This window comes from Stigmatopora nigra, chromosome 11 (genome assembly GCF_051989575.1).
Source record: "Stigmatopora nigra isolate UIUO_SnigA chromosome 11, RoL_Snig_1.1, whole genome shotgun sequence".
NCBI classification, from domain to species: Eukaryota; Metazoa; Chordata; class Actinopteri; order Syngnathiformes; family Syngnathidae; genus Stigmatopora; species Stigmatopora nigra.
The window spans coordinates 12194614-12216600 of NC_135518.1; the positions used below are offsets into that span (position 1 = coordinate 12194614).

The following is a 21987-nucleotide window of genomic DNA, read 5'->3' on the forward strand; positions in this document are numbered from 1 at the left end:
AACCAACTACCTATTTTAATGTAATATATTTCTATAAACTGCTATGAATTAGAGTTTTGCCAGAAAACAGAAACTTACATTGACGAACAAGCATTGTCACAGTGAACTGTCGGAAATATTTTAACAATGAATACAGTTTATCATATTTTCAGGTCTATAAGGCGCACTTAAATGTCTTAAATTTTCTGCAAAATAGACAGGGCGCCTTATAATCCAGTGTGCTTTATATTTATGGAAAAAAATGTGTAATTCATGTGCACCTTAAAATGTGCTGTGCATTATATTGGTGAAAATACAGTAATTGAAAACGCTTCTGTGGAAACAACATATAAAAAAACAAGCATGTATTTATAAACCAACCTCATTTAACAATTGTCCTGCAATGATCAGCCACTGTTCTGAAGATGTAGTCTTATTTTCCACTTATGTCAAGTGGAAGAGCCCTGCCATGACTCTGAAAAGGATTGGCAGTATAGAAAATGAAGACGGTGATAAGATCAATTGCAAAGCCCTTGCAAATGTCTGCAGGACAAATGTTGAATACCAATAGTGAGGAAAGGACTTTACGTTTTTTTTTTTTTTTTCTCTTGCCGAACCCTCAGGATGTTAAAGCGTGTCGCCTCTATTTTTCAGCCCCTTTGACCGACAAGCCGCCCAAGATCCTGTTCCCTTCGGAAAACAAGATTAGCAACATGGAGCTACAGCTAGGTAAGATTTGTTATACTTGTATTAGTATCTAAGTCAGTGTATTTGGTAGTCAAAGATGTTTTTTGAGGGATGGATGTCATGATAGGTTGATATTTTTTATTGATTGATTCCTGAATTGTGGAAAAATGAAGCATAATTCTTGGTTGAGCTCTCATTTTATCACCTGATGTTGGCGGAAGACAATTAAAACTGACGTACTGTGATTGGCTAGCCACCAATTCAGGGTCAGAAAATGAAAATGAGCTACTTGCACGTTACCAAAATTTCTCTCAGGCTATATTATTTTCGATGAACACAAAATAACCGAGACAAATTGATGATGTTCTACTATAATATTACATACTACTACTACAATATTCACAGGTAAGTTTCAATGCATTTTAAATCTGTATTTTTTACTTTACGCTTCAGTCCAAAATACACCTCGCTGTTGCCTAACGTCAAATTTCAAACACATCGGACCCATAAGCAAACAAACATTTACTTATTGAACTAAAAGCAGTATTTAACAAGTCATCTCCATCATGCTGGCCTTTGTTTGTTTAGAAACTGTAGGGAGGGGTAGATAGAGAAAGGTAGGGTCCAGACAAAGACAATGATTCACCGCGAATTAGCTAGGCTAGTTGTCTCCCAGCTCACGATTCCAATGTGGGCGGAGCAGGTAGCTGCAAGCAAAGTTGTCTGATCAACAGTGAAAAATTGCGGCCGTTGATAAACTGACAGCTTTGGTTTCACATGTCCGCAAAGCCGTACATGACTAGCCTGCACGATGGCAGCTTCCGTCGCTGTAGTAACGTACAGAATTGCTTCATCTCCAATTAAAATATTAAAAGTCGCATACGTATAAAATAAAATAAACGGCTCATGTAATGCAAAAGGAGGGAGATGGAAAATTGACCTTGTAATGCTTCCTATCCAAATAATGTCCTCGGTTATCTGGAGTGATCGCCCACCCACTGCTGTGAAATTACACAACCGAGGCAGGCTATCTCTGGTTTCAGCATCTGACGATATTTATAAAAATGTGTCTGGGAACGAGGCATTCTGCATTTCTGCCTGACTGTTGCATAAGCGTGCCGTTTTATTTTTTGTACAGTAAATGATAAACAAGCGTATGATTGGTTGCTTTGAAAGTGGCACTCTTGGTTGGGCTAAAAGTCTAGAGTCCATTGTGGAATGTAATATGGAATACATTTGTATGCAGAGGAGATACCTGTGGGTGTAGTGGTTATTCCGCCTGACCTTGATGCTAGTAGTCTGGGTTTGATTCCCACTTGGTTGCAGTGCCATTGTGATAGAGTCGTCAATGTCTATTGGCTGTGGACCAATTCAGGGTCAAACCTACAACCCTTTTGAGGATATGCAGGTAAAGGTACAACACGAAAGAATGTCTAGAGTGTAGCATTGTCATTGTCTGTGTATTTTGTCACCAACATCGCTTGTCAAATTCAACGCAAAGCCATCGACATTTTAGTTTGTCCACTCAGTTGGTAGAAAGAGAAGCTAAGGTAGCAATTTTCTTCCATCAGTAACGCTTCTCTTTGTTGAAGAAATGGAGCGAAATGTCTAACATTAGTCTCAAATCAAACCGAGAATCACATCAAGGGGAACAGGAACAAAACAATAAATAAAAACCCTCCAATTTGACAGAAATCAGACTTATTGCTCGGTCATGGTCCATTTACATCGCATGAAACGCCACGGCTTGGACACGGAAAAACATTTTATTAAATGAGTCGGTGTCTTCATTCTTTGATGCTAGCTAGTGTTAGAAAAAAAATGGACATGCCAGTTGATTTGCTGCACCGTGCATTTTTCCAGGGTGCAGTAGTAGTACAAATACTCAGCTATTGGTCAGTACGAGTGCCAGGCTATTTGGCCGTAGTCCCGACAGCAGCTTTAGATGTACCTCGTCCTTGTCTACGTCGGTTCGCCTTGATTTAACATCTGGTGTCAGCCTTGGAGGCTCTCGGGAAGGGAATAAGAACAACGTGAGCAATGCGGCAGCAAAGTTCCAGTGAGATTACACTCTTGTTTTTCACCGGTTGGCCGTCGGGAGTCAAAGTGATGGAAAGGCCAGTTGACCGCATTGCAGATTCAAATTGTTTGACCAAAGGACCCGTTGTAGTCAGATTGTGATCATCTAGAATTGAGGCCGTCACTACTTTGTCAGCCAAACGACCCGGTGACTTTTTAAATCACTTAAAATGTCATTGTCATGTGTCGAAGGGCATCGTTACAAGGGAACTCATAAGTACTAATTGTGTGTTAAATGAATATCTTTTATGGACTTGTAAAAAATGTGACATTGTCATTTATATTGTATTCATTAGATATAAATAACACAAACAAATCATCCTTCCCAGTGTTGCTATTTTGTCCAATTATGTCCTCTGCAGTCAACCAATATTAATATTACGATGACTCGCATATGAATGCCAAAGTCACGCTTAGCCATAACAGCTCATTTGGTTTATCGATCGTTGAACAAGTGAAGGAATAGACTTGGAATTGGATTTCTTACTGTGTACATTATATGGAGGCAATGTCTTGCTTTAAATTGAGCTAGTTTTTACACAATGTTGTGTGCTTCTTCTTTTCTTGAGTCATATTTTCGTTTTAATCTCCAGTTCGACCTTAATATATATTTTAATATCTTTAAAGCGCCTGGAGGGCTGTCACCAAATCTCACTTTGTGCTTTCTCGTTATTTTTTTTCCGGGAAGAACTCTGGTTGAATTTTTTGCTCCTCTAATATTTGTGTACAGAACAGATTAAAATACGTGGCAGGCATAGGTTAGGTTAGCACAAGATCTCGACGATTAAACTGCAGGGTAATAAAACGTACAGTAGTTTTTTTAATGTCACCAATCGGGGTCAATTTAAGACAACAGAGTTGTTTAGTCTAGTCTGCACGCTAGTTGTCTTGCTGGTATTTATATTTTGTTTATTTCAGACTCTCTTCTTTAATATTTGTCGAGTCACGCCCCGGGCAGCTTTATGGGGGTGCCGTGGCAGATTTACGGTGGCCAGAATGCACACTGATTGAGGCGAGGCTGGCCAGGACTTTTAAGTTGGACATGGTGGAGATGAGGGAAGGAACGAAGGATGGAGAGGAGATGGGAACTACGTAAATCTATGGAACTCACAGCAAGATGAATAGCGATAGCCCATCAGGAAAAACAGGAAGCCTGTCGTTTTTTATCTGCTTTTAGCCATTGAGCATGTCGTAAAAGGAGCAGTCGCTCTAATACAGTAGAAGGTCGCCAGTACTATTGCAAGGTGACGGAAAGAAATCAACTTGAATGACTGTTAAAATAGTCAAACAGGTCTTTTAGTATGAAGTATATATAATTATCTTTAATACAGTTAATACAGCATCCATCTCTTAGCTTCGTGTTGTTGCCCAAACATAGATACAACCTCTAAAATGAAGAATTTCACATAAAACCTTAAAATAAACAATATATACATCTCTAAATTATATTAATAGCAATAGTCATCATAGGCTTCTCACATGTTGACAACATGCTTACATATTTTATGTTGCTGTTGGTTATTTCCACCCCAAAAACTTTGATTAAGTAAAGATAGTAAGAGTTTCTATTTTGATATCCAATCAGATGCTTTTTCATTGGCTCCCCTAGAGGATGAACTGAGGGATGCTACTTACACGCTAATATCAGTATGTGTTTTCCGCACTCTTACTGACAAACAGTGCGATAATTGTAACTGATTGAGAACTTGACTGTCCCCCGAAGCAAGCAGATGGACTCAGCCAAGCGGAAAGTCATGAAACTCGATTATTTCACAGAGCGGGACACAAATGTGCGAGAGAAAGAGACGACAAACATGGCCACGCTCACGTTTTTTTGCCATCTGCATAGACGTTTCAACTTAGAAGATGGCTGATTTCCCTCGTATGGCTCCCATCTATCTTTATCATCTCTATCTTAGTAACACCCACAATGCACTAGTGGCGTTCTTCCTTGTCAGAACGCCAATGCCTCGAACGCACATTTTTCATTTCAATCAAGCGGCAATTAGCAGTTTTGCTTGTGTCGCCAGAATAGATCCCAGCAAATCTACAGATTGGCTGCGACTTGCAGGAAGGTTAATGTTTATGTCAACCTTGGCGTTCAATTCCCACCCGCTAGTGTGAGACGTGTTGACTTGTTTCCCCCGTTCCAAGTTTCCCAAAAGCCATTTTCAAGTAGCACTAACAACCCTAATAGACATTTTTAAATTGCCATTCGCCTTCTACGGCTTTGCACTTTATTGCTCATTGGCCACTGCTGTAATATTCCAAGAACAGAGGAAAAAAAATGAGATGGATATTGCGCTTTTATCTCTAGTAGTTGCCCTTAACCCCTTTTTTACACTACTTTGCTTTCTTTAGCAAACGTATACTGTTAAAAAAAGAAATGTGACACCTTCATCCTTGCGTATTTTAGCTAAATATAACAAATACATTCACTAAAAGCAATACAAAACATCAGCTCCTTTCAACATACCGTGTTTTCACGATTATAAGGCGCACTTAAAAGTCTTACATTTTCTCCAAAATAGACAGTGCGCCTTATAATCCAGTGCGCCTTATATATGGAAATAACTGAAAACCAAAAACAAAAAAACACCACTGTCGGATATTAAAAAAACACGAACGCCTGAACTGAAACAATACTGTTAAATATGCAGATGCCATCTTAGTTTACAAAATCCTCCATCATATAGCTCCTCCCCTACTGCAAGATTTTATACAAAAAAATCCAAAACATCCACAATGGCTGGCTCTAGAGGTGACTGTAAAGTAGTGAGTACTTCATACCTGGAAGTCAATAGCAATTACCCTATTTTCCCCACTATAAGGCGCACTTAAAAGTCTTAAATTTTCTCCAAAATAGACAGTGCGCCTTATAATACAGTGCGCCTAATATATGGAAAAAATGTCATTCATTGAGGGTGCGCCTTATAATGCGGTGCGCCTTATAGTCGTGAAAATACGGTAATATGGTTAAAAGTACTGAACTCTAGCCTCCAGTATGTACATTATTTCATATCAGTATCCCGAGCTCAATTTATAAAGAAAAGAGAATGTTTTTTTCTCCTCTGTGAGCCGTCAAGGCATATTTCTTGACTCTTAAAAATCCCTTGGTAGGCTTCTTCCCTCCTGCCCTCATCATCTCATCCCCTGACCCTCACAGATTGAATCATTGAGGATCTGACGGCTTCCTGAAGAACATTGTGAACTGCCCTCTTCTTCCCTCACCAGCTCTCCCATATAGTACATTGCCGTCCAATCTTTTTACGCCACTCCTGTCTACTCATTGGGAGCTTGGTGTCTTGGCCACAGCTGTGGCATGTCACCTACCCGTGGCAAGAGGGTGAAATTGAAATTGACATTGCTCTGGAGAGTTCCAAAGGGCTCAACCCGTGGTCTTGTCTCTGAATTGCTACTTGTCACTTTTATGCTCTCTATCTGCCCACATAGACATCTTCATTGGGATCGAAATCCCTTTCCTTTACTCGTATTTTTCTCTTTTTTAGGGGTGGGTCATGACATGATTTTCAGTTAGGCAGTCAGTTAACATTGTAAAAAGTTAAATGTGGTCTAGACTATGGAATTTATATTTGTTTTTTGAAAGACAAGCTCTGATAATGAGGTCAGATTAAGTCATATCAAGATGGTAGAAATAATAGAAAGGTCCAAATGAGATAGCCAGACAAAGGCTTAACGCTTAATGAAGCAATTGCATTGCAATCAAGACTCTACAGTACTTTGTAAATCTATTTTGACTGCCATTTGTTAATAAGGACACACTAGAATTAGCCTCTTCAAATATATATATATATATATTTTTTGCAGAATAGCCAAAGACAAGGGAAAACAGAGTAGAATGCTCAATGAATATTTCAAGCTAGAGACCCAATTTCGTTTTAGACTCGACGCTAGCAGTTTCGATGACCGACACTAACATATTGCGTTTGAAAGAAATCGCTTAGCTGTTGGCGTGAGCACCACCAAACCACCGACTCCATTTGTAGCCCATCACAGTGGGGAGATTCGTGTCTTTCATGCAATGCTTTCAGAGTGAGCTGATGTCCTTGACATGATGGAGCAAGAAACGTATTGCTTCGAGTCTGGGAGCTTCAAGCTTGCAAAGTATGGTGACAAGTACCTGTAAGGGTTGATGATTTCAGATGTAAAAGATCTGTGTACTTTGATTGACACCTGGAGATGGTCTTTTGTCGTTTTGTAACTTATCTTGGAGCTCTGTAGAAGACAACAATATCATGAACACGTAATCTGTAATCAAGGAAATGTAGAGTCAAAATAATATTGCGTTAAAAAGGAACAACAAAAATGAAATAAAACTGAGCAATCTTTTATAATTCGCTGCTAATATTCAATGTAGTTATTCAAGAGATGTTTTACAGTCGAGTAAAGTTAGAAAAAATCGTAAACAACTGCATTATTGTACAAAATCTCAGGCTTTAAGTAGACATTTTGTTGTAAAATTGGACATTTTCAAGGCAATAGTCGATCAGACAAATATTTCCTACTTAAAATACAAAATAAAAATTGTAGCATTCTACAGCCAACTTAGGAAAAATGTAAAATCCCGCATGTCAGAAGGCAGCACAAAAAAAAACCTCAGTTCCTCCTAACAAAAAGCAATATCACTTAATCAGATGCAAATGTATGTAATACCACTATTTTTTATTGAGTTATTAAAGAGATGATCTGGAAGTGAGGAACGAAAAAATACATCGCCTTTTAATTGCTTTGATACCTCATTAAAATGTAAAAATATACTTTGGTTTCCAGCTCTGTATTGAATAAAGGATAACATATTTTCCTGAACCTTGCAGGAGTAGGCAACCCCATATGTGTAAAATATCTTGGCTTAAAAGGTCACGTTGCAGATGGGCACCATTTTTCGGGGTGTTATCATTCAAGTGGCTTATAGCCCTCCAGTGTCTCAGCTGCTCGGTGACCCGTGGTGCCTGGCGCAGTAACTAGTGTGTCAGCAGAACAAAGCTAAATGTTTAAGCGTGCGAGCGCTAGTCATTTTTCACCGAAGCTGCGATAAATGAAGCGAGAGGGATGCAACACACGGGGGCTGATGGAAGAAAACGTGAGATTGAACCAGGCGGTGGTCCACTAGAGACTTCATACACAGAAACGTGCCAGACAGACACAACACCACGTGTTCGTCACATTCTGATGTTCGTTTAGCGCTTACTTGACGTTAGCCATGCTTGGAAATGTAGAAGAATGGATGGCTTAGGTCAGGCTTTCATTCACAAAAGCCCTTGTTTGTTCTTTAGGGCAGCCGCCTGTCGCTTGACTGTCAGTTGCTGTCTTTTTAGTGGCTGTAGTTTTTACAGGGCTGGATTCTAATAGACCTTATCAAGAGCCGTTGAGCCAATTCAGCTTCTCCAGACGCTGTCACCGCAAGAGAGCCGTCTGACCGCCTGTTCGTTGCTCTACCCAATTAATGTCATTGTTGGCCTTCCCGAAAGAAAAGATGAGTCGCGGGGAAAAAGAAGCCGGCCGATGCAAAAAGTTTTGTAGTAACTTTCTTACAAGGCAAGGGTTGTCAGGTCTACTCAAGGTGAATGGCATGGTTACTATTTAAAAAAGGACACTTGCTACCTGAAGTCTTGTATCGCATTACTCTTTTTCAATTACAGTTCTGTCATGCCGCTGCTAGCGTAGTGATTGGTTTATCTGAAAGCTGGCGCAAGATGAATGCAAGGGATGTTGAGGTAGTCTGCCTAATCTGTTGGAGAGAGGGCGCTTCGCATCATTAGGAATGGAATGCTTTGAAGGAGGATGCTGCTCTTGCGCCGTTCCAAGTCGCTATCGTTTTTGATTGGCAGGTGACCAGTCCACTGTGTAGGAAATAGCATTAGCTGCATTGTGCTTGACAGGATTCAACTCTACACAAGCTTTCCATTATATTAGACACAAATGGAGGCGACTCTTGAGCTAGTTTTTGGACTGGTTTTTGGCGTAGGATCCTACTACGCCGATCTGTTGTCACCTAGGTCTAAAAACTGCAAGATTTTTGGGTTTGTACACAAGACACGCCCTCATAAGTTACTTGCCAGACCCTCAGTTGTACATAAATGGACCTGGTTGGTTTATTATTCATGCCAAAGTATGGATTTATCCCCCTTGGCCTAAGCTTACTTAACTTGAGTATGTCTGTCAACACGCATATTCTATCTTGTCAGACAAGAGCTTGTATGTATGTTATTAATACCCTTACCTCAAGCTAGTCTACTTGGAACGCACTCGTCAAATCAGTCACTTGTAAGGTTTTCTTCCCTTTTAAGTCAGGGCAATATCTTTTGAAGTCAAGTGATTTAGGTAATGGTAGCTTTTCCCTCTTTTGCATCTGATCATATGGCCTCCTTCTGACAGATAATCAAAGACAAGCCGCGCCCCTTTCGTTCCCGTCTGCCTGTTTTTGATCCAACAAAGGCAGGAAGAGGCAGAAATAATAAGCTCCCATCTCCCCGTACCCAGGGTTTCTTCCCACATCTTGAAAAACACCGCATAAAAAACCACGGAGGATAATCGGATCTCTTCCGGTAAAGCAATCAGTGAGAATCGGTGGCGCTGCCCTGGAAAAAAATGGTGCAGTAAGTTTACAGTAATGGGAACGGATTTGAGAAGTTGGAATAAATGATGAGGACGGGACTGGGTGGGGTTGAGGAGAAGGGGGGTATTTTTTTTTTACTGCCTGGCAGTGGAACGACACGCATGAAGAGGGAAGAAGCGAGTTGGGAAAAGGCAGCTTTTCCATTCACTTTGAAGCTTGCTCCACTTCGGTCTGCCTTTACATAACAGAAAGATGAAGAAAAACAAGTGCCACAAAAACAAGGCAAGGTGCCGAGGAGGAGGGAAAAAAATAAATAAATAAAAATGGGGAAAAGGAGGTTGGTTATTTTTTTTTTAGTCAGAGCTCCTAAAAACTTGGGCCCTGTGATGTTTTCGTCAAATCTAGTGACAGCGTTTGGACATGGAGGTTTGACACTTTGCTACGCCGAGCTTTGTTGTTGAGTCATGCGTCGGAGACTGAAACAAATCCGGCGGATCGTTGAGTGCTGCCAAGAGATGCTAGAACAAGGCTTTTTTATTTTTTATTTTTGAGAGGACTGCCGGACAGAACATGATGAAGAGACACAGAGAAACAGAAGAAGGGGAAGGAAGGGATAAACAGATGAGCGATGAAGGCTCTTTTCCAGAGGACTTCATACATACGCTTGGCGCTTTTGCTATTTTTTTTCTGCATTACGTAAGCTTCGACAGATCGGCTCAGCTGAGGCGCTGTACTTTTCTACCTCGGCGGCCCCGGTTATTTGGCATAACAAACTTAGTGAAGGGCCTTGAATAACGAGGAATAACTCAAAAAGGGACTCGTGGATAGGCATCACTTTTTTAACTAAAGTCTATTTTGGATTTCAATTGTTTTCTGACAGAATTTGGAAATTATCAAGATTCTCGGCAATTGTGATTGGCCTAGATTTTCCTATACAAGGGTAGGGAATGAGTTGGAATTTTAACTCAGATTTTAAAGGACAAATCTGTCTATGAAACCGTTGGGTGACTCGCCCCCAACTTTGAAAACACTCTGGAACTCATGGTTAAATACCCGGGAAGCACCTTTTTTGAGCAATAGACCTCCACTGTTCCTGTTGCCGTTGTCAGCGGAAGGTTTGATTAGAAAACAGGAGGTGGCTAAAAAAAAATGAAACATCTCTCAAATGCTTTATTTCAACATAAAAGCCAACTAAATCTACAGTTGTCGCCCGGAAGCTTCTCCATAGTTTTAACCAATGGCACAATTCCGTTACGCTGTCCGTTTTCTCATGACCATCAATCTTCTTAATGCCAGCGTTGCCCACAGCAGCAAGCGTTGCCATGGAGATCGGAGGAAGATCCGCACCAAAGCGCCGCCTCTAGTGGGGGGAGTAGAGTAGGCAAGGGTGCCTATGTGTCGCTGGTTGTCTTTAATTGCCATTTACAGTTTGCATCCTGAGCGCAGCCAGTAATTCAAGAGGCACAGCATGGGGTAAATAGCTTTCAATGGTTTACAAGTGCGGTAATGGACTCTCTATGGTTGTCTTCTTCCAATCCAGCCTTTCGGGCCTGCTCAATACACGTCGGTATTCCACAAAAAGAGGTCAAAAAGTGCAGCTGAACACTGTAAAACACCATTAAAAATTGCCTCTTTGTGTGTGGTGTGTGGATATGTTATTCTTTTACATAAATATATCCACAAGTTCAAATTAAAAACGCTAAGTTTTTTTTAGATTCATCTTTGTTGGAATAATAGTCATTTTTTTAGGAATATGATGTTTTTTTAGTGGAAAAGAAGCAAGGGGGGTGACTTTTAAAAATGGTAGTTGCTTTTTATTGGTTGAAATGTGGTTGGGATATTTCAAATTTCTTTAAATGTCTAGAATTGGAATAAGAATGTTAATTGGATTAAATCAGGTCATTGGAGTGGTATTCGAGGTGTAAAAACTGAGTGGGAAGGTTTGTCCGTTGCCTGGGTGATTGCCCAAATAAAGAACCGCTATATTAGTCTTGAATCAAAGCACTGCACCTTATTGGATGGTTTTGATATTCAGTAATAGGAAATATACTTCAATTCCAAGGACGTCTATAGTTTATAACCGTCAATTGCAAAAGTTACCAAGCAGCAGAGCGAATCTTCACCATGCAATTTTTGGAGAAATTGCATTTCTAGTAGTATTTTTTGACTTGACGGATTGGTAGCAGTTGTTATTGTCATTTAAAGCACGTATGCGCCCTAAGACCCAAACCATGTGGGCACCCCCTTCTTTTTCTGCAGCTATATCGCATAACTGAATTTCTTTGTCGTAAATGAAGCTTGATTTTGAATCACTACATTATTTTATGGAAGAACTGTTTCTATTTAGTGAGGAGACCCTGACGGACTCTTTGGGGAATTCTACCCAACATATTGATGGATAACCCTCGCATTTTTGCTCGTAGTTTATGATTAAATGCAATTTAGGTTGATTCGTCTCTTCATTATCTACCCTTTGCATTAAATTAAGTCTTAATAAGAAGAGGGAATTGTACTATGTAATGCCTCGATTTTGATCCATTTTACTTCTCTGATCAACACTTGGCTTTCTGGAAAATAAAAAAGGAGGATAGATAAATGTTTACTTGGTGAAAAGATGGCAATTTCTTCTTCTCTTGCCAGTTTATCTCCTTCCTCTGCTAACTATCGTCTTCATCAGGCACTCTAACCACCGGTTTATTTGCTTTAATAGGTACTCTGTGCCGGAATGACCGATTTTAGAAGCAAAGGGAAAGTAAATGTTGTTACCATGGATGCAGAGATGGAGGAGAGTGCTTGCTTGGTAACTAAATTGTTTACAGTTTCAATATTTCAAGGAGAAATTGTTGCAGCTTGATATAAATAAAAAAACAACAACTATGCGGATCAGAGTCCAGCAAAGCTTGTGTAAATCTGCTTCAATTGGTTGATGTTGATGGATTTTGTGTTCACTCATATTCAAGAAAAACACAGATTTATTTTTAATGGCACTCAGCCGAGGTCAACCTTTCTGGAATCGGAGAAATATGAGAAAATTGATTCATTTTTTATGACGTTGAGATGCAGGACTGGATCAGGCCTGCTAGGGTGTAAAACTCCATTCGTTAATAAGTGGTCATGAAAGTATGTTTTTGCATACATTTGTTCTGAGATGGAAATATTTGAGATGTGGACAAAATAATGCAAAATGTCATTGCAAATTTGCACTTGCCTTTTTGATAGGAATCATTAAAAAATGAACCGTAAAGATGACTGCAACTGGAATAGATTTAACGATGGTGTTTGTGAGTCTTCGATAGAAGTCATCGATATCTTATTTCCAGATTTCTAACTGGAATAACTCAAAAAACAGACCTGTGAGTGTCACTGACTAGATGATTTTCCATAAAGATATATTACTGTACTATGTTTTTAGCACAGTGCAAAAATCCCTTCCACTCTGGGCAGGGTGACCTAGACCAGGTGGCACGGTGACCCCTGTAAGACGACAACGTCGTTCGCTCACACTGAAAAATGAGTGAGAGGCCGTCGAGTAGGATGAAGAGTGGAAACATTGCTTCATAAATTGCTGTCAGTGCAGAAAAGGAAGCTGCCACTGGGATGAATTGACTGCCAGGAGTCCAATAATAAGTGGCTTCACTGTCTTCACTATGTGTGTGTGCGTATATGGCAAAAAGGGAAGGAAGGAAGTAACAATGATTTATGATATTAAGTGCTTAATGTGATACCAAGAACCCTGTGCAGCTTAGAACAGGTTTTGCAAAAAGTTTAGAAGGAAATTTACAACAGAAGAATTTTTATGAAGGGAAATCTAAACAGTATCACATTGTTTTTGTGATTTTTTTGTTTTTCTTGAGGTAGGTTGGTTCAAGTGAACTAATTCATTCCAAAAATATCCGTCATTTTAAGAAAAAAATCTGTGTTGGGAGTTGCCACTTTCCAGTGGAACGCTCTTGTGAGCCAATGATTTTCTTGTAAAGTGTTCACCCAGGACTCGGCGGCTTTAAAAAATGATCGTTTCTCCAATGTTGAGAAATGTGACCTTTAACGCAATGGTGGATTCGTGTTCTATGAAGAGTAAGAGGACCAGATGTGCTGAGAATGGGGTGTTAAGGTGTAAACGCAATTGATTCCTGGCTGAAAGAATAGTAGACTCGAATAAAAATATGTACTTATACGTGAGTCCATTTTATTCCAACGTACAGTAGTTTTAGATAGACAAAAATACTGATATAATTCATTCATTCATCTTCCGTTCTGCTTGGAGACAATCCCAACTGACAATGGACAACACCCAAAGAACATAGAGTTAGCCTGAAATTCAACTCTTGACACACTATCCGCGTAGACTGTAAGAACAACATACATTTCCCAAACGTTTTGATTTAGCAGCAGTAAGACGAAAAGAATGTTTTGTGTTATTATTATTTTTCCATCTTCTGACTTTCCACAATCCCCTGCATCATCTTCACCAGAGAGCCGTTGTTTTTAATGGAGCTCATGCAATGTTAATATGTATTCTCCAACTTTTATGTTTCCACTAAAGGTTCACTAGTTGGACAGTTAGGCAATAAAGAACAAAATAAAAAAAATTATAAAAAAAGGAAATGCTTTCATAGCTGCTAAGAAACTATACAGGAGCTCATTGCGTTGTTCAAGCACACACGAGTGCACTAGTTCTATGATAGAATAATAGCATTTCCTCCGGGGCTTAACTTTTTCCATTTCCCAGATCCCCCCTGCTTTTCAGGTAGCTGGGCTCAACGTACCAATTGATAGCATGCGCACACACATAAACAGCGCACAGTCAAGAATCATTGCCGTTTGATGAATTCTCCATCTACCCATTTTCTTCCCACACATTCCCCTAAATAGCCACATCCACACCGACTTCTTCTTACAGTTTGATGTGCATCTTAGCCGACTTTTTCATCAGCGTACAGCAGCTTCACGGGAGCTCCCCTCCGACCGTAGACCCCCATGAGCCCCGTCACCCCCCTGCCCCTCGGTTCTAAGCGGACACTTGCAGATAAAAGCTTGCGGCTATCTCGCACGGCGCCGTCATTCTTCTGTTCTGTGGTTAGAGCTCATCACCTTCTAGTGAAGCCCCTCACCCATCACGTCAGAGGCTACATAGGCTCGTTTGTTAAAGGGGTGAAAAATAGTGGAGTGATTGCCTGTACCTTTGTGAGCACTTCAGGTTGTATTGCAGGTAGATTGTAGACCGTGGTTCAGTTTCGCCTTGGAAATTTTAAGCTGTTAGAAGTGGCTTGGGGGAAAATGAGCAGGGCAATCAGTGTTACTATCTGGGTGTGCGGCAGATGTAAAAGACAAAATTGGGAGGTACTGTAGTAGCTAGTCTGGGTCTTGGATTGGATTCCAGGTTACTATGTATGTTCTCCCTGGGGTTGTGTGGGTTCTCTCTGAAGACTGAGTTACAGGACATTTGGTCGCCGGTCTTTTGGTCCCTTCTGGTCGCCGGTCAAATGTACTTAGATATTAAACAGTACTTAGATATTAAACAGTACTTAGATATTCAACAGTATTTAGATATTAAACAGTACTTAGATATTAAACAGTACTTAGATATTAAACAGTACTTAGATATTAAACAGTACTTCGATATTAAACAGTACTTCGATATTAAACAGTACTTGGATATTAAACACTACTTAGATATTAAAGAGTACTTAGATGTTAAACAGTACTTAGATGTTAAACAGTACTTAGATGTTAAACAGTACTTGGATATTAAACAGTACTTGGATATTAAACAGTACTTGGATATTAAACAGTACTTAGATATTAAACACTACTTGGATATTAAACTCTCTCGGATATTAAACAATACTTAGATATTAAACACTACTTAGATATTAAACTCTCTCTCGGATATTAAACATCTCTCTCTTAGATATTGAACTCCGATAGGCTCCAGCACCTCTTGTAGTGGTACAGAAAATGAATGAATTTCTTTCAGTGTCTTACATAACAACTCTAGCCTAAGCAATGTTTTGAATTGTTTTGTTGTTGACTTTTGTGATCAGCATCATGACCGTAGCAACTTTTCTTGAAAACACATTTGAATGCAGTTGAAAACTTTGAAAAAAAATGACCTTCACATCAGATAAAAAGATATGGATTTTCTGACTTTGACTTCCACACTTCTTAACCTCTTGTACCCTTTCTACCAGTTGAAACCTCCATCTGCCTCTTTCACAATGGGTGCATTCTTGTAGTACACCACAGGATCTTCTTCTCTTGGCATCAGGTCAGCATGTATCTCAAAATAAACCATAACCTGAGGAATGATACTACTTAGTAGGAAGTTTCCACGGCTTTCCACAATTCACTCGCAAATTTGCAACCAAAAACCAACAAAAACTCAACTCACTGAAACCTGAATCTAATTCCCCTGCAAAAATTCTGTTACTCAAGCCACCAGGGTTTTAAAAAAGTGTTTTTTCAGTCTGAAAAATACAGACGTGTAAATGTAGCAATGTTTCCTGTAGACGCAGACTAATTGTTTTGATTTACTAGTAAGAGATGGGATGTTTTTGGCGAGGAAGCAAGCATTTGCCACAGTAGAAAAGTACGCTCTGGTAATGGTATCTATCCTACAGCACAAGTTCCAGTCGCACAGCGATAATCATTTCTACAGGATTAAGTCCTGACCCACATCAGCCGAGCATATTAGCATTCTGAGAGAGTACTGCGGCAAGATTCCGCGCAGGCGAAAATGACGCAGTTCTCAAGGAAAAGATGGGGCGGGGGGTTTGAAATAAGTGCCTGAGTCAAGTTGCAGCTTGAGGGAAGGAAAATCAAGGAAGGAGGTCCATTTATTGTTTTATGTTATGCTGGAATGTCTTTTTTTCCCGCTTTGTTTTCCGATAAATCTTCCTGCCAGTTTACACTTGGTTTCATGTGCTCCTCATTTGCATCTTAAGTGCTATATTGGCCACATTTAAATATTTTTTCGAAACTTAAGCAAAAACTATTCAAATGGCATTCATGGTTTTTCCCATCTGAGGACAATTGCTTTTAAATGCGGGTGACCTTTATAACCATGTTGAAGCTCGCTGTGAATTGCAGTTCGTCACCCGGGTGGGAGAAATCAAATGGATGCAAAAACATTGAGAAGTGGCGCTTTTGTTCGGTGCAATCGCCTGGAGTTATAATGCTCAGGGTCGCTTTGCACTTTGCACAGACGTTTATCTATCTTCCTTTTGCACGAAAAACCCAACCATTGGAGATATGGCATACGGTGACATGTTTTGTTTGGTTTTTCTTGTATTGGAGACCCCCAGATGTGAGTGGAAGTCATTTATGTGCATAGAAATGGTGGTTAATATTGTTAGCAGGTTCCAGATATCGCTTTGCTAGTCAACATTAGCAATTTCTAATCTGGTGGTATCGTTTTGCTATTTTTTTTAGTCTTTGGTTAGACTTTTTTGGTGTTGATTGTTTTTGATTGGCTGCTTCGTGTTGGTATTTAGTGGGTTGCTTTTCTTGGAGGACTTTTCCATCACCTCAGTTGCCTTCTAGGTTTTTTTTAGATCCCTGTCGACCTTCTGCTTTTTTGATACTTTTTGTATCCCACTGCGTTTTGTAGGTTCGATAAATGTTGTAACACGACTCCCTGATTTTTGTTAGTTTCCTGCTTCAGAGAGGAAACTTACTTCCGACAAACTTTGGAACAAATCTGGGTGGTGGAGGATGTTTTTCCAAGAATAATGAAGGCATTTTTCTTTGTTTGTTATTCATTTTTTGTTGCAAATTTGTATGCTGTCCGTTACTGACTGCACTAATGGGTTATTCTTAAATGCCATTCATGCAGTTTAGCAATTGCAGATATTTAAAAAAAATTGGTAGTCGGATCATTCTTTTACTGATAGAAAACTTTTATAATTCCGATAGTTCATCACGTCAAGGGTAGGTGTTTTTTAATGGTTCGCTTCTTCAGCATAAAGTCCGACAAATTGTCTAACTACACAAACACTTTGAACCAAAAAGCATTTACAGTACTACTGAAAGTCAAATGTGTTCCATGAAAACGTCTCACTTGTGACAAGCAATTATATCTTAACCTGAACAGAGGCAGCATGTAAGCGCTTTGCAGGCTCAGGGCTGTCATCGTCTTGTGGAAAATTCAAATTTTCTATTCTTTCACATTTCACCATTGAATAGGAAAAAAAACACGGGCTATCATTCTGGGTTTTTTTTTCTTGGCAGAAAATTGCTTCTTGGAAAACAGTTTGTCAACTGGGTTCCACTGACAAATTTAAAAAGTTAGACTACAATTGCGCCCCTAATTGCTTCAGTGTTAGTCATGCCTCAAACAACAGAACAAATGATCTAAATGTCTCATTTCTGAACGATTATTGTAAAAATCTAACAGTTTCTATTCTTTCGACCTAATTGTTATAATTGAATTATCTCCAAAACATATCAGTGTTGAACTAAATCAAGTCGGATGATTCCTCTATCAGTTTTTAATCACTTAAATCCCTGTTGTTAATTATTCAGGTGTCAACAAACTTGATTTTCCCACACATATTTTCTAGCATTACCTAAACACGGTGACACAAAGTGTGTATGAATTGATAATATGCAACAAGCATCTCCATTAAACACAACGTAAGTGATCATTTGCGTACATTTAAGATGACTACACGAGCTTGTTTTTAAGTAGGGTGACATTTGTCTTCATTTACTAGACAAAGATGACTTAAAGAGAGTGCTTGGTAAATGATGTATAATTGCAGCATTTGCTTGTCAGGAGGTGTCTGCTCGTGAAGTGTACACTAATCCATCTCCAGCCAAACATAGTCTTGTTTTTTTTTTTTTTTGCGCTGCCGTACACGCAATTTCATTTCCAGAGATAATCCCTTTCCTCGATGCTCATCGATAAGATAAGAAGGCGAGGAACATTTGTGTTACGACACCAAACATGGCGAGTCTTGTCAACAATGTGACCAGAGAAACCAATTCAAGCATTTTTTTTGCAGAATTTTGATGTGCTCCCAAGAATTTGGTTGAAATCGTGGGAAAGAAGGAAATAATTATCGTTTATTTGCATTTTTTGGCCGTGCGAGGAGACGCAAATGGCGAAGGGTAGCTTCGTATTTGGCGAGAACACAAATGAAACGTAGTCATCTTCTCTAAGGAAATCACGACAGTAATTAAGATCCTACCGTGCTTCTCTGTTACTCTTTTGATTGGCTTAAAGTCTTGCAAAGATCCGGCTAATGCACTCCTCCCTTGGGTATTTCACCAGAGTGAAATTATCTCGTAGCATTTTAGGTACCGGGGGCTTCATTAGCTTGCGTTAGTGCGTAAACACTTGCGGGGGCCCGCAGGTCTCCTGGTGGTACTGCTGTCATTTGTCAGCCTTACTTTCACTGTACAATTAAGCTTGTTGGGCTTTTGTTCAAATGTTTAGGATGGTTTAGGTGTGTCGGTTTTTTTTTGCTTAGGAAACTTAAGTATATTAAGAAAAAAAACCTTATGCATTTAAAACAGGAGCCTTTGTGCGTTTTAGTCCAATGACTGTGGTACAGTTCATAATCATAAAGGCATTTTTCATTAAGATTTAACTGAATTTAAATAGAATTGACTCTTAGTGTTATTATATTGTTAAATAAAGATCTAATCAGATTTTATATGTTACTAAGAAATTCAAGGTTCTCTATTTACTAACAAAAATGTTTAAAAACAAAAAAAAATGAATCTGGAAACACTTGATCTGTGGAGTGTCGTGTTTTACATGCTGTCTGTAAACGCACCACGTTTTAAATTGGTATTTTGTATGCAGCTACCGTTAAAAAATAACCGAAAATTGCCTACAAAATTCAACCAAACAGTACAAGTTGACAAATTTATTCTTTACAAAAGCGATTGTAGGGAAGAAGTATTTTCGGTCGGGTGATAACATCAACCATTGTTCTTTTCGCTCCATTCCCACGTAATTGCTACACACAGCAGGGAGTCTAAGGCTGCCATTAATTGAGCCCCACCCACTTTTCCACCACTGATATTAGTTCCCTTGCGAGAAATTTTGCAGGTCAAATTTGACACCCCATTTCACAGCATTCGGCGGCATGTGGCTGAATAGATCATAGAAGAGAAAAATGGACTGCCTTTTCAGGTCAGGCGGGCATCAAATAACGTTTTTTGAAGCTAACAGCCGACTGCAATTGAGAGCTGCCTTTAACGCTGTCAGCTGGGATAGGCTCCAACAACCATGCATGGAATAATGGCCGTGTCAGTTGGGTTCATTGGATGGATAGCTAGTCAGTGACCACGTTTTTTTTTTTTTGGGACGGACCGAGATAAGGATGAAAAAGGGGGTTGAATTTAGTGTGATTCCTTGAATGGTTGGCTTAGCTTTGGACTTTATGGATGGGTGGATCATTTCTGACGGATTGGTCACTGTTAAAAGAGATGGTAGTTTGAAGGGTGTGTATAAAGTTGTGCAGAACAAAAAATGTCTGACGTACTAAGGACTACAACAAGGCGGTAAAACATGTTAAGCTTTTACGTAGAAGACGATTAATGTGGCATTTTTCTTTAGAAGACATTTTCATTGGGTTAGAAAGAAATGCTTGGCATTACGTAAGGACTTGTAGTTGTATTTGTACACAGAAATTTGTTCTGGGAATACTAGGGGAGGAAAAAACTGTGTATTCGGGACATAGCGAAATGTTCTTAAATTAAGCCAAAGTGCCGGTTCATGTTAACGACTCAACATAACCCACAAAGAGTTGGCCGCAAAACAGAGGGCTGTTGTGCATAGAAAAACAAGATGAAAGAGAAATGGTAAATGCATTCCTTTAGAAGTGCTATTCTCAAGACGAGGGTACGCGCATTAAGCCAGCAGTATGTGCAAAGCCCCAGAGAGCGTGTTTTAAAAGAAGTAACACAACTAGAAGTGCACCCCTGTAGTGTATGCACCTCCACCAAGAACATTCTTACTTGGATCTTTCCCTAAAATGGATCCAGCTCTTCCTTGATACCCCTTCTGTCTTTGATAAGGAACTGGGGAGGCAAATTAAAGTTTGTCAAAGTCCACGGAAAACCTAAGCCTGTATTGTCTAAAAAATATCATTTAAAAAAAATGGTCTGGATGGGATTTAACTTAACTTTGGTTGCTTTCCTTCTCAACCGAACTGTTCATTTTAAATTGGACGGCAGGGCAAATTCGGGCTATTGACACGAGCGTGTAAATAGGGTAAGTACAACAGTCTTGACTTGATGCGACCTGATCTTGGTTTGTTAGCTCGGATTTGGGATGAAGTCATCAGGTCCCACTTGGCATTCTGGTCAGTGGGTCAGCGCCCGAAGCCAGCCAACTCTCGGGTCATTTGTTAAAGTGATTTCTTCTCGTCGAGTGTTAAATTCTCACCATTTAATTGGCCTGCGGCAAACCTGGAAAGTAGCCAGTTGCCATTCCTTCGCTCCCTCTGTGTCTGCGGTCTGTTATTAACGGCACGATTCCTCTTCACTCGCCCTTAGAGATTAGCATTGAGAGGTTTTGGGTTCGTTTGTCTAGTCCAAGGCTTGTTTTGATGCTGACGGGATGTTTTTTTGAAGAAACACGGTCAAGGTATGGCTGACTTGTAGGTATAGGTTGCTTGTTCTAATTAGAAAAACGTCTCTGGTCTTGAGATTTGGACGGGAGGATTGGCGTTTGGTTTTCGTAAACAATTTGAAATGCAGATCGCAACTTTTTCAGAATTCCTCTGCTGAGTTTCTTCTTGTACCGTATTTTCACGACTATAAGGCACACTTAAAAGTTAAATTTTCTCCAAAATAGACAGTGCGCCTTATATATGGAAAAAACAAAACAGAAAACGAAAAACCACAAACTCCTGAACTGAAACAATACTGTTAAATATGCAGATGCCATGTTAGTTTAAAAAAATCTTCCATCATATAGCTCCTCCCCCACTGCAAGATTTTATACAAAAAAATCCAAAACATCAACAATGAATGGCTGGCTCTAGAGGTGACTGTAAAGTAGTGAGTGGGTGCTTAATACCTGGAAGTCAATAGCAATTACCCTATTTTCACCACTATAAGGCGCACTTAAAAGTCTTAAATTTACTCCAAAATAGACCGTGCGCCTTATAATATATATGCGCCTTATAGTCGTGAAAATACGGTAATTCTTTTGGTTACCCAATCCTGACTGACACTCATTCATTTCAAGGTCGCCTCTTTACCTATATAATAATTGCCATTTTCAGCATTTAGAGTCTCATTCTTTTGTTACAGCTCCCAGATTTTTTGAAAATACATGACATACTAAATGAAAAGAAAAATTGGAAGATAAAAATAATAACTGTCTTCAGTTTGAATATTGATTGCTTTGCCTTTGCAGTGAATTCAATTGAATCTGCCGCTAGCTTGACTATTATTTGCAACCCATTGTATTCTGTAGTACAAATTCAAACCATTTTCCAAGTTAGTTGGAGTTTGGTATTTCTATTTGGACTCAATATTTAACACATTATTTCATCATGGCCCCCTGGAGTTGAGACGTTGTTGCCCAGATTCAGAGTTCATTTCATTGAGTCGCTTTGAAAAGAATCTTAAGCGCGTTTGGGTCAAAAAAATGGAGATTTTCTTTGTCATGTCCTTTTTAGTATCCCCAAATCGTTGCCAGA

General features: G+C 39.5%; 1 protein-coding gene across 4 annotated transcripts in view; it reads left to right on the forward strand.

The window, feature by feature from the left end:
• The window catches only part of il1rapl1a (interleukin 1 receptor accessory protein-like 1a), a 139565-nt gene that overhangs the window by 95919 nt on the left and 21659 nt on the right, over window positions 1-21987 (forward strand). For all 4 annotated transcript variants that reach the window (XM_077727589.1, XM_077727591.1, XM_077727588.1 and 1 more), the window contains exon 6: window positions 634-708. In XM_077727589.1, the coding sequence (XP_077583715.1) occupies window positions 634-708 (75 nt within the window). The remainder of the gene's footprint in view (window positions 1-633; window positions 709-21987) is intronic.